The sequence below is a fragment of the Spermophilus citellus genome (assembly GCF_964194105.1).
Source record: "Spermophilus citellus genome assembly, chromosome: 7".
In the NCBI taxonomy this organism is placed as follows: domain Eukaryota; kingdom Metazoa; phylum Chordata; class Mammalia; order Rodentia; family Sciuridae; genus Spermophilus; species Spermophilus citellus.
In genome coordinates this window covers 114,257,393-114,271,336 of record NC_138188.1, presented here as the reverse complement: position 1 = coordinate 114,271,336, position 13,944 = coordinate 114,257,393, and the positions used below count along the sequence as shown (strand labels likewise).

At 38.8% G+C, this 13,944-nt stretch overlaps 1 protein-coding gene across 1 annotated transcript in view; it reads right to left on the bottom strand.

Moving 5' to 3' along the window:
* The window catches only part of ATP13A5 (ATPase 13A5), a gene marked incomplete at its 5' end in the record, with an annotated part of 107,813 nt that overhangs the window by 62,668 nt on the left and 31,201 nt on the right, over positions 1-13,944 (bottom strand). The window contains 4 exons of the mRNA XM_081302842.1: positions 3,663-3,791; positions 4,681-4,753; positions 10,288-10,422; positions 13,491-13,560. Coding sequence (XP_081158968.1) covers positions 3,663-3,791; positions 4,681-4,753; positions 10,288-10,422; positions 13,491-13,560 — 407 coding nt within the window. The remainder of the gene's footprint in view (positions 1-3,662; positions 3,792-4,680; positions 4,754-10,287; positions 10,423-13,490; positions 13,561-13,944) is intronic.

Below are 13,944 nucleotides of genomic sequence, written 5' to 3'. Positions count from 1 at the left end.
TTGGCTCCCAGCATCTGGAGACCCCTCATGCAGTCAAAAGGAGATACTCTCCCCTGTCCCCAAGAAGCCAGGTGCCTGCATTTGATGACATATTGGAAACAACTATGTCCTTGTTTATTAACATATCTGCAACCATTTGACTTTTAGCAATTTGAGAACAGGAACCATTTCCCATTCATCTTGGTAACTTCAGCACACAACACAGAGCCTGGCACAGAGCAGGCATCTCTTAACTTGCATTAAACACAGGATGAATAAGCAAGAGCAAGGGAGAGGGGGAAAGAAAGGAAGAGAGGGAACCATCTAACCTATGGACTGGTGAGAAGCTAATCTGGCAGGACGGCAATATGCAAACACTGAGGGAACTCCTGGGTCCCGGCACACTTCCTGTGCAAGTTTTAAATTTGTAAACAAGAGTAATTTAATGAATGGAGGGAGAGGGCAAGAGATGTGGCAGAGTGAATGCCACCCTCTCCCACACAGGTATTTCTAAGAGAAGGAGGAAGCACTGCTTATAAGCATAGGCTCTGGGGACAAAATGCCTGGATTTAGGTGTTTTATTTTCTTCATAAAACATACTTGTTGGGAATTTATATCATGTGTGTACTTTCATGCTTTCTATTTTTTCCACCAAGATGTTACCTCCTTAAGGAAAGAAATCTTATCTGCCTGTTCACTGCTCATTAATAAACATTTGTGAAGTAAGTGAATGAATGTATAACCAAATGAATCCAAATCTCACCTGCACCACTTGTAAGCTCTGTGACTACAGGCAGATTATTTACCTAATCTGGGTCACAGTCACTTAGTTCTTCTCATTGATCAACACAGCCTGCTGGAGTGTTTTGTGCTTCTATTTGAATGAAAAGGCCAGATTTATCTCCCTTATCTGTCAATGTCATAGCATGGAGCCTGGGGCAGGGTAGATGTATGGTGATCTGATTTGGAGGAAGTAACTGATGTAAAAAGTTAGTACAGAACCCAATACAAATGAGAGCAAAACAAATGAGCTATGATGAGAAGAATTCAAAGTGTTAATAGATTCTCCTTCCCATGATATTCACTTTTGATTCTTGATTCCTCTCCTTCCAAGGGAGCTGGATACTAAAGGGGATCCATTCCCTCAGAAAAGGAGGCAGAAAAAAAGGACCAGGGAGGTAATCACTGGTTTTTGAGTTTTAAAAGTCAGTCATAAATTTGATCATGAATTTTAGGGACTGCCTGAGAGTGAAAACAAATCTTTTTTGTTCACCATGCCTTCCCTCAACTGCATTTCTATGTAAATTGGAATAGATAAAACATATAGAATCTAGCACGTATAGGTGGAAGTAAATCAAATTAAAAAGAGACTTACATGTCACATGTCCCTAAGAAAAGGGACCTGCACTAACTTTGTGGAAACTAACTGGCATCTGGGTCTGCCTCCCTTTCCAGGTAGGCAAGCCTCCATCAGACTCCCAGGTTCAGGGTAGACTAGGAAGAAGACCTGCTCTAGACCACACCCACCCGCACACTATACAACTCTGGGTAGACAGATAAGGGTCAGGAGGACCGCTAACCTATGGGGACGACTGGCTCATGCCAGGTAATTCACACCTGACGCTTTCAAGAATGGCAACATTTGAAGCCAACAGTACAATTAAATGTAGGTGTAAGATACAGTTGAATATCCTGCATAGCTGAGTTTGTGGCAACAGGAGAGGCCAGATGGCGAGGAGGAAGAGCCCCCCCCCTGGGGGAGGTGCAGTAGGTGGGAAAACAAGAGTCAAAGGAGATGGGACCTGACAAGGAGAGGGCAGCTGTACCCACTGTGGATCATCTTCCTCCCTCCCACCGTCCTTGTGTTCAGGAACAAAGGCCACCTCCAATTCCAATTATTCTACTTGTAAAGTGGTATGATAATAACTCCCAATCTAATCTGTTTTGTGCCACAAAGAAGTGAGATGTAAAAGTTATTTATAAAATATGTTGCAATAGCGATGCTAAGAGTATTTGCCATATTTATTATTACATCAATAAAGATTTTCATGTTTTTTTTTTCCCCCACCAGAATCTGAATCGCATTTGTGGACAAATACCCTAGGAACACAATTGTAGTTTCAGTAATCTAACCCTAATCTTCTGACTGTTCAAACAGGATCCTTTGCACAAATATGTACATGGTGGGAGGTGGGGTGTAGGCTGTATAAAAAGTATTTAGAGCATGCTGAGGCTTAAAAGTTTGTGAAGAAATTAATGAGAAAGATGTATATATGTCTCCATTTCATGTGTCTGTCACCTTAGTTGCCTTTTACGGTACTTAGGTTACATAGATAGATAGTAATACTGGCCCCTTAATTTTTCCCAGAATGAACATTAGAAAAAGCCACTTATCATTTTAGGTCATTTTAGGTCGATTTTACCCATTTCTTGAAAGGCAGCATTGTTCACCACTTCTAATTCTCTGGAACTCTCTGAGTTTTCCTGAGAATCAAGGGCAGCACTGTACAGTCCAGTCAGGGAGAGGAGAAAGAACAGACCAAGGGCACAGCCTTTCTGTTGCCAGTGAGAGCGGCCATTCTGCCTCACAAGCAGCTGGGAGACAGCGGCTGCATTGGAGGGAGAAGGACAGTTTTTGTTGAGCTTGAGGTTTTCGTGTTGGGTACTATGGCAACATTCTGGATAAAAGATATGATCAGTATGCAAATCCTCATCACTGTCATTATAAGGCAGTTAGATTTCAACACATTAAAGGGGTATTTTGTAATTATACCAAACATATTTATGTTTACTACATTTTCTTGTCTCAATTTTAAATTAAGCAGACTCATTTTTAATGTGAAATCTGCTTATGTGGAACAATTTAGGGATAATGAACTTCCATTACATTTAGGTTGTATTAAGGTTTTTCCTCCCTGTCTTTACACCATTTGGACATAGAAAAGCTTAACAATCTGCAAGCACAAAAGAAAAGTAGTTTCTATGTTTGTGTTGTTTTATAGCATCTCTTATGACAACAATTTTTCGAACTGAAGAATATTTTATAAATAGTGCCTTACTAATTATACAAATGAGTAAACCTAATGAACTGTAAACGAAAACTAGAGCTTTCTGTACAGTGAGATCAACTGAAATTATGAGTCCAAAGGAGAACAGAGCTGTTGTACTGTTTCTACCTTAAGGTTCAACTAAAACTTTCCGTTGAAACCTGGAAGTAGTTTTCCATCCGTACAATGCAAGACTAGAAAAAATATCTTTATGCCCTTCCAATTGTGGGCATTGCTGGGTTTTGTGGGTTGTGTTTTGCTTGAATATGGGCATGAGCCAGTCTCATATTTATGAACAGATTGTCTTTCAACCTGTTCACCTACTGAAGCCTCTCTTTATTCACCCTGTTCACCCCACCCATCAGGCAATTAATGACATACGATATTAAGTGTTTCTTCATTTAATACATATGGTATTAAATATTTTGTATTTACAGTGACTTAGTTCTTCTCATTGTTCAACACAGCCTGTTGGAGTGTTTTGTGCCTCTATTTGAATGAAAAGGCCAAATTTATCTCCCTTATCTGTCAATGTGGAGATGGAGCCTGGGGCAGGGAAGATGTATGGTGATCTGATTTGCTAAGTGTTGGCCTAGCTGTTGGACAGGGACGACTAGCTTGAGGCAAGGTGCCTACCTGTGAGCATGCCCTCGTTCACCACACAGCTCCCATCGATCAAAACAGCATCACAAGGCAATGATAATTTTCCTGGAAGAATAAGAATATCTCCGGGAACCAAGAGGCGAGATTCCAGCTCCTGCAAACCTATATAAGAACAAAGTTTTCTTAGTTTTACTTATGAATTAAAGTAACCAAGAATCCTTACTGACCTGTTTGCCAAGAGCTATCCTACCTTCCACTCAACTGAAACTTCTAAGAAAACCAGAATTAGGGAATTGGTTCCTGGAATGTAGCAAAGGATTAGTTCAACAACAAGATCCCATTTGGATCCTAGTACTTAGTCAGTGCTTGGCCCACAGGGAATATTCAAGAGCACTTGTCAATGAAGAAAGATCCTTCGGCTGTTGTTTGCTTTCTCCGCCCCCCCTCCCCCTCCCGTGGCAAGCCTTCTCTCCTTGGATTAGGGCCTTAGGAAAATTATCTAGAGAGCTTCTGCTGCTTTGGGTGTAGCTCTTCACTCCTTGCAGAGAGCCTTGGCTACCCGACCCAGACCAACTCAGAGTAAATGCCAGTGTCCAGCCAGCATCGAAAAAACCTATGCAGGTCTAGGTTCCAGATGATAGTTTGAAATACTTGATGGGATGTATTTGGGATGGCTAGTTGAAGAATATAAAAGAACCTTAAAAGGGTTCTCCAGTAATATCCACATGAATGAAATATAGAGGACAGAGGGAATTCGAAGTAACCCAGAAATTGAGTAGGAATGGTTCAATCAGGACTAAGGCAAGTGAGGAGCCCAGGTTGCAGTTTAACAGGGCACTCCCTCTCCAGCCCTGCAGAGGCAGGATTAGTGTTTGTACATCCTTGCTTCCTTGGATTTCATGTCTTAGATGCTCTGTTCTCACCCTAGTGCCAGTCCTGAGTTCAATCAGTAAAGACTTTTTCTCTTTGACGAGTAAGTAATCAAGGATGAATGAGTCAGATTCCACCCTGAAACAGTAGCATGCCCAAGAAACAGAACAGTATCACCTACCTTTGTCTTTCACAAGGATTGTAACTTGGACTTTGTTGTGATCCTCCACGAGGTTGTGCAGCTTCACTGATTGCTATCAATGTAAAGTCAAAGTTTCAGTATCAGTCCACGTCCTGAAAGCCACCTGATCTCCACAGCGCAAATGCCAACCTGCTGTCACAGCCAAAAATCTCCATGCTTCAGCTGCCCTGCCCCAACCCTTGCCCCACCTGCCCCACTCCTTGCAGAAGTGACCACGCTTGGGAGTTCGAATGAAATAGAAATAGAAATAATGCTATTTCCCTCCCTGGAAAAATGATTTAGAGCCACTGCCTCAAAAGACTATGCCAAGGAAGCAAGACTTTTTCAACATGTTGAGAATGCACAAGTAAAAAGAGAAAGACTGAGACTGGATGGGTTACCTCCCACTCTAAGCCTCGGCTCCCCTGTCTGTAAAACAACAAAGCTCAAGTTGTTCACTAAGCAGATTTCCACTTATAAAAGCCCATGAGTATTTAAGTTGTGCTTGATCAAAAGTGAACAGTCACCCCCACTGCTATAAACGGGGGGTTTTCATATCAGATGAGTCTGTAGCATGGTGTCATATGGCTCAATTTTGAATCCTGGTGCTATCACTTAAAAGTTATTTACCTGTTCAACTCCCTTTTGCTCATCTGAAAGGAGAAAGAATAGCCATCTCTGTTTTTCTAGGGCTGTTGTCAGTTTTAAACCAATATTCACAAAGCCCTTTGCATAGTATTCAGTACTATGCTGAGGGTTCAAATGTGTTAGTGAAGAATAAGAAAGTTGTGAGAGTCCACTAGCTGGAAAGGCTTGCCTGAGGTAGAACTCACTGAGATAGGTCTCTGTAAAATGTGGAGGAAATGGAAGGAGCCTGGGGTAATGGAAGCAACATCTCTAAACATCTCCTAGCATAATGGCGAGCATGGGAAGACAGAAGTGAGAGGGGATTTCATCCACACAACTTCCCCAGAGTGACCATTGGGGCACTATCAGCCGGAGAGATGGCTGAGCAGGGCTGAGCAGCTGCAGAAGGCACTGCCGCATTGGTATGAATGTTAGTGACTTGGATGCCACTAAGTAGAAGAGGGTTTGAATACTGTGGACAGTACTCAAATGCAGCTTAACCTAGTTCAAACATGAAACATTTTTCTTTTTAGCTATTAAATTATCTTTATTTGTTCCATTGGTGCTTTTTAAAAATGTTACAGAAATGTCACCAGGCTAAGACAAACATTACACAAAATTACACAACTTTCCCCTGCAGAGAACATAATGCATTTAGTGTTAATATTTATATGGAAAATTTGATTATTTATTTCAGTTTTGCATAAAAGCTAAACTTCACTAATTTGGACCAATTGAGTAGAAGAAGTGATAATACTGTTGGATACATATTCCATTGTCCTAAGGTAACTTCCTGGGGCTTAACTGTTGAGGAATGCCTTTGAATGACAGGTAGGAGTGAGAAAGTCAGCTCTGATTCTGTGGCAAGAACATTGGAGTTGCTCAAGATTCCTGAGCTGTAGGTCTGGCTCACCCACTAACCAGCCATGTATGGTGCATAAGAAATTTCACCTTATAAGTTAGTTGTTTCCTTTGTAAACAAATAACATTGAATTTGACCAATTTCAAGTTACTTTCAAGATCAAACATGGTATGAGGCAGATTTGTTTTATATGTTAGAGATTTATCTGAAACACTCAAGACCTCATAGAAGAAATACATGAGGTATATAAATAATTCAAGTTATTATTTTTAAAATAGTTGAAACATTTAGCAGCTGCTATGTATCAAGCACTGCTGTAAATACTTGGAATATATATATTTTTTAATCTTTGAAATAATTTTATGATGAAAATGTTGTCTCCAACATACATATAAATAACAAAAACAAAAAGCAAAAAACTGAGGTTGAAAAATGTTGAAGTCACTTCCCCATAATTGTTTACTTGTTAAACTTGAAGGTCAAACCCAGGTTTATCTGACTCTAAAGCATTATCTCCTGGTGAGTATATTCTTCCGGTGCTTCAAAAGAAAGGGCTTTTTCTTCTATTAGAAGGTAAATATCCTCATTTCCAAATTTCTTAATTTTTTTGCCCAGAAAACTCTTTCAGTCAATGCCATGATGACTTCAGCCTAGCTGAAGAGGATGGTAATTGACACATTTGCAAGTGGTGAAGTATGAGTTAATAATGCTTGACTGTAATTTTCAAACCTCATTATGCTGTAAAGCTGGATTTGTTTATCAGACTTAGCATTCTGTGTAACCTGCCATGCTTGCCTGCCTTTGCTCAGGCTATTCCCTAGAATGTTCAGTCTAGTTTTCTACTAGTGAACTCTTTCTAATCCTTCAGATAAATTCCTACTTAAATGTCACCTCCACTCCATAAGTTTCCATCCCCAGGAAGAACGCATTGTTCTGTTCCCTGTGTCTCCACCTGTGTTGGAGTATTAACCACAACTACCTGTTGTCTTGTCAGGTCTCCCCAGTAAGGCAGGCAGTTTGCAGAAGAAAGGGGCTATGTATTCATCTCTGCATCCCCCAGAGTCTATCACATAGTAGGCTCTCAGCAAATATGTATTTAACAGAACTGAATCATTCTACTTCTCCCAATGACACTGAAGTAAGATAATGCAGGCATCTTCTTTGAGTTAATGTACTCAGAGGCTCTACAAGCCCAGGTTTCTATGACAACCAACCAGCCAGGAGAAGGCAAATGCTGTCATGCCTGCCATGATTGCAAAGCTCGGTGCCTGATTTTCATTAGGCCCCCTCTGGTTTCTCCAGTTCCTCCTCAGCGGGACTAGGATCAGTTTCCAAGACTAATTTGCATACTATTATTATTCAGCATCTGTTGCTGCATGCACTTGTATTAGCTGTGGCTGGATTTTCTCCAGAGATGAGAAACCAGGACTCAGGTGCCTCTTGAGTCCAGCTCAGTCATGACTGAAGGCAAAGCACTATGGGGCCAGCTACTCAGAGATATATCTAGCAGTTACCATGGCACAGCCCAGTGACAGGGCATGTGGGTACAGCACAATGTAAATGCAGATGGGTCCCAAGGTTTGCACTCAGAACTGCAAGGAATTTGGCAGGAAGGAACTGCTGCAAGAGTGATCCTGGGCTTTGATTAGGTAAACTGTGTACCATTAGCTGAGTCTAGAAGAAGTGCGGGAAGATACCTTCTTGTACTTCTGCAAACACCTTTCTTCTTTCAATTTTTAAAAGCCTGTGTTGGTTTAGCGAAGTCTTTAAATTTTGTTACATGATGAACTTCAATGTAGGTCGATAGAATGATTTGGAGATAGCAGTAGATGTTCCTTTCTGCATTCCTGCCAACCTCCTTCCCACCATTACAACCAAGTCCTCGGGTCACTTTGAGAATGTGCTCAACAGGACAGTGGGCAGTACTTGATTCAGAGTCAGGGAACCTGTGCATAAGGGAGTGTGTGTGAGCAAGTCTCTCACTTCCTGATTGCCATGTCTTTTACTATCAGGTAGTAGGAGTGTATGACACCTGCGTGTGTCTCACTTTATTATGTTATCCTGCTCCGCACAAACACATGTGGGTATTGTTGTAAACTCTAAAATACTAAATAGATGTGATCATGGAGGCTTTGTGATTTAAACTGCAAGGATACAGTTTCAGGAAACTGGCTTGTTTTATATGGTTTTAAAAGATGCCTTACAGGTTGGGTCAGGTAAGCTTAAAAAAAAAAATACCAGTTACTAATAGGATTAGCTCTTGTCTTCTAATTCCTTTTCTTCTTTTTGAAGAAATCCTTTGCCATCAAGTCTGAAGTTCCCATGTCAGTCACTATTTTGGGCAAAGGAATTTAGAGATTTTTGCTAAGATGCAGGACCTGAATGTTTAAATTCCATTAGGATTTAAAAATAAATATTAAGCAAATTGCAAATGAAAAGAACAGAAATGACCTAACTTACAAAAGGAAGATCTTTATGTGCAAAACAAGAAAACCAGAACCCATAAAGGAAACAAGAAATACACGTGACTACATAATTTCTAACATATGGTAAGGGTAAGAGTCAAGGTCAAGAGTGAAAAGATAGACTAAAAATAAAACTTATTCACACATATGATGGACATAAAGAGTCTATTAATATAAAATAAAAAGTGCAAAACTCAAATGGAAGTGTGTCTACTTTCACTGGTAATCAGGGCAAAGTATATTTAAAAACATTAAATAGAACTTTTCAAATATCAACATATAACACCCAATGCTGATGAGGATCCGGAAAATGAGGATCTGGAAAATGATACTCTTTTGTGTTGCGGGAGAGAAGAAATTATTTCATTTCATGAGAAATATATAGCAGAATCTATTAAAATTCAAATTATATGTATCCTTTGATCCAATAATTTGGCTTTTGGCTCCTATGTTAAAAAAATTCCAAACACTCATAATATGTAAGCACAGGACTGTATTGTAGTTATGTTTAATTCAACATTATTTGTGTTGGCAAAAATTGGAGAAATGATATTATTTTACATACATAAAAATAGCAAGCAGATTATGATATTCCTTAAGATATCATAGCAATACTTTTAAACATGAGTTACAATTATTTATTTGCTTGGTAAATTGCCATTATACATACAATAAAGTGAAAATTAAAGATGCAAATTAATGTGCATAGTAAGATTCTATTTCAATTAAAAACTTAATAAATATACAAATCTCCACATAAAATTGTATTATATATGCACCTAATAGCATGAAAAGAGTGAATAAATATGTTCAGCTGATGACAACATTAATAAATGAATAAAAACATGTATTTGGGATCTTGGTGTGCAAATTCAACTTCATTAGATTCCCCTGATAACAACAGTGCTTTAGCCTTCAGATTGTCTGACCATCACCTGATAGAAAATGGCTAGAAATGCAGATTCTTGATATTATCCTGGATATTTCGATTTAATAGGTCAGCAGCTCAGGAATTTCAAGTAAGTCTCTTGCTGAAACACTGCTTTGTTGATGGGAAGATCAAAACTGAGTTTTTTAGCAACTTCCCTAATTCCCACACAGGAATTTCTGTATTTGTTTTGGGTTTTCTTACAAAAATTAATCTTGAATTCCACATGAAGAAACAAACATTTTAAAGGAATCTTAAGACTAAAATTCGTTATAAACACTTAGATGAGAAATGTGAAGAAAGCACAGTATATAAGTTGGGGAAAATACATCATCGAATCATCCTAGGAGACATAGTGTCTTCTTGACTAATATGCACAGTTGAGCTGCTCCTCCTCCCTTTCTCCTGAAACCATGGCTGACATCATTACTCCGCCACAGAATTCTTTCCCACCAGGCTCAGAGGAAGCCTCAGAGTCCTTCTAAACCCAACATTCAACAAAACCTTTAGCTGATAATCAGAGAGTTCGCAAAGACATTTATTATTTAAATCTACCTGGCATTCCTAAAGCCCTCTTCCTGAGATCCCACAATTGGTAAGCTCTTGTTTATTGCTTTGCTATATCTTATGTTTGACAAAGCAACTCCTTATTATTGGTGAAAATTCTAAGGCTCTGCCTCTTTAGCCAGAGGTTATGTGGAATCCAATATAATTTCAGCTCTTACCTGTCTCAAATCATATACACTTAAGACAATGGAGATAATGGTCAAAATGATGATAGCCGCAGAGTACTCTATGTAACCTTGAGACAGCCACAAAGTTAGGGTGAAGGCTTGGAACACATAGAATGGATTTAAAACCTGCAGGTACAAAAATAGCACTAGAGTCACTTGAATGGACCTTGGTAGCAATCAAGATGATACCATTTCTTTATAGAATAGTTCTTCCTTCTTTTTTTTTTTTTTTTTTTTTTTGTACCAGGGATTGAACTCAGGGGCACTCAACCACTGAGCCACATCCCTATCCCTATTTTGTATTTTATTTAGAGACAGGGTCTCACTGAGTTGCTTTGAATTTGCCATCCTCCTGCCTTAGCCTCCTGATCCGCTGGGATTACAGGAGTGCACCACCGCGCCTGGCTCTTCCATTTTTGACAACATACAATAGCCTCTAATGTTTAAGAACTTACTTAGAACTTCATTAATTTGGGTAGAGACAATGTCAAGCACATAGAATGTGATATGGTGAAAGCAAAATCACTTTAAGTACTGAAAGCCATGTGCACAAATTGGTAATTCTTAATTATTTTGAACTTTCAAGACTTTATTTCCAGTAATAAAATCTAACAATTTACCTTCTTCAACAGGTTTGCCCATAATAAAAAAGTTATATGATTCAGTCTCCTTTTTTTTTTTTTTTTGAGAGAGGGAGAGAGAGAGAGAAGAGAGAGAGAGAGAGAGAGAGAGAGAAAATTTTTTAATATTTATTTTTTAGTTCTTGGGGGACACAACATCTTTGTTGGTATGTGGTGCTGAGGATCGAACCCGGGCCGCACGCATGCCAGGCAAGCGCGCTACCGCTTGAGCCACATCCCCAGCCCCTCAGTCTCCTTTTAAAAGGACCTTTAAACAGGTTTTTTTTTTTTTCTTGGTGGAGGGGGGAGCTAGGGATTGAAACAAAGGCCTTGTGCATGGGAGGCAAGCACCCTACCAACTAAGCTATATCCCCAGCCCTCAAACAGTTTTTGTTTTTTTTAAGTTTATTTTCATGTAATCACATACTGCAAATTCTGTCAAGTTATGCAATGAAAATGAGAGATTCTACTTTTATCCAGGTCATTTAAAATATCTGTCACGTCACAGGCCATGGCAAGATACTCTGAGAGTCAGTGAAATTAGTATGGCCCTTCCCTTCAAAAGGAGCGATCCTGAAAAGAAAGGACACACCTAAGGCTGCAGGGAAAATCTTGGACACCAGACATCACCAGCCCCATCACTGATCAAACAAGCACATACCTTTCTGGTCTCTTGGTGATACCTTTAAACTTTCTTTATTCCTTCAAATTTCCATTTTGGTTCTACTGGCTCTATTTTTGTAATTATATTAGGGAGGAAACACCTGAGTAGTTAGAGAAAGACCACAGGATGTCCAGACAAATGAAAATTAAAGAGCCCACTGGGACAAGGCCAGGATTCCTTTCTTGGGGAAGTTCCCTGTATGATTTTCATAAATTAGATGAAATACGGTCTGGAACCAGTGGTACTCTTTTGTTTTGCCTCCACTTTCTATAATTTCCTAATATATTAAATAAAATTTTATTTTTCATCCTAAAAATGAACTGGTATCAGGTTAATATGTTAATAGGCTGATCTTAAGGGTTTCTTAAGCCCTGGGGTATATATTGTGTAATATTGAAAAAGCTTTTGTTTCTTAATGTTTCTTATTATATCCATCTCAACTACTTTACTTACAAATTACAGCTCTTGTGTTTGCTTGGCATAAAATTTTCTAATTGTAGATTATGCACTAATGATAACATGGTTTTGAGTTTATTGAAATCCAGTACAAAACTGGTTAAATACTTCTCAGAGAATGAAACAGCACAACGATAATTTGTCTCCTTCATCTAATATTCTTTTGAAACTAAATGTGAAGAAGTAGTTCGATTTGCATTTTTTTCTATAAAGTCATAGTAAATAGGTGCTAAAAAAAAAAATTACTAGTGCTCCTTTCAAAATAGATCAGATTGACACCTGAGGATTTCCTGTCCCAGCTTGGAGGCTGAGAAAAGTCACAAGCAGACATGGCTCACAGCTGAGGTCTGCAACAGGAGAGAACAAGTATCCATGATACAGCCATGAACTTGACCAAGCCCTACAGGGCCGACATCTGACAGATTCCTGAGAACAGACACTCGCATCTCCAATGTGGACCTGGTTTTGAAGTGAGATCTAATGGGGGCCAACTGGAGCCCCAAACAGAACCATCAAATAGGGACAGCAATCATAGGGAGAAATGAGAGAATGGAAGGAACCCAATGTCCCATTTAATGGGAACTTTTTTAAAAAAATAATAAATTCAAAACACACAAGGAAAATTATGTTTAATGAAAAAACTATCTCTGAAAGAAGTCACTCTTAAGAAAATTGTTAAGCAATTAGAAAAAGACTGAAATAGTTCATTTTAATTCCTCAGAAATTATAGAAGTAATCACATTGCCTCATGGAATGGACTGCATGTTTGTGCCCAGCCCCCACCAAAAAAGTCCTATGCTGAAGCCCTAACACTCAGTGTGATGGTATAACGTGGGGCTTGAGGGGACTAGCAGGTAGGTAGGTTTACAGGAGGCCATGAGGGTGGGGCTCCCATGATGGGATTAGTGTCTTCACAAGAAAGGGAAAAGACCAGAACTCTCTTCTTTTTAACCAAGTGAGGACACAATGAGAAGATGTCTGTAAAAACTGAGTACACAGAACTTTCCAGCCTCCAAAACTGAAAAATAAACATTTGCTCTTTAAGCCTCCAGTCTACATTTTATTATAGTAGACTGAACTAAGACACTTCCTCTACCATCAAAAATGTAACAAAAGAAACAAGAGATTATGAAATGGTAATCTGTCTCTCACAGTGGGAAGGAATTTTAAAGTGGATTTGAACTTAAAATACGTGGGTTATTGCAAAGCATCATTTAGACAGCCTGGAGAGAAAAAAAATGATAATAAAATTTATCAAATGTTTTGAAAAACTCTCAATAGAAAAAGTATAGACTCAAGTCAAAAGGATAGAAACAGAAAAAAAGTTGCATGAAATACAGATTTCATTAACATAGAAGTATTCATATGCAATTCAAGATTTATCCTAGTACTAAGTACACAATAAGGGGCAGAAATTATCTTTTTTTTTCTCAAAAAGAAAAGAAAATAGTTACCTGTTTAACAAGCAGCTTCCATATGGGTTGGATTTCAACCTCAATGGCATTGGGCCCACACACTAATCTTCTGTAGGAGATGGATCATCCATTAGTGTTACACCTAAGAGCTCAGTAACAAGTGAGTACAGTCTAAGTACAAACCACATCTCTGCTCTTTGGCGATTTTCTGCCTTCAGTGAACAATAATATGCAAGTATTTTTGAAACATAATACTAAATTACTAATATGCTTTTGAAGTTAATGTCAATGTGTGATGAACAAAGTTGCTTTTCTGGTTTACAAATGTCATCACTAAACTCAATGTGTCCAGATGAAGTTAGAAAGTCATTTTGAGGTGTTTTTTTTTTTTTTTTTTTTTTTTTTTTAATAATTTGATTATATTTTAAAGGCAGCAAAAGGACACAGATATGAAGATGCCTCTAGATCTGGCAGGCGTTTTAGGCTGTTCTTG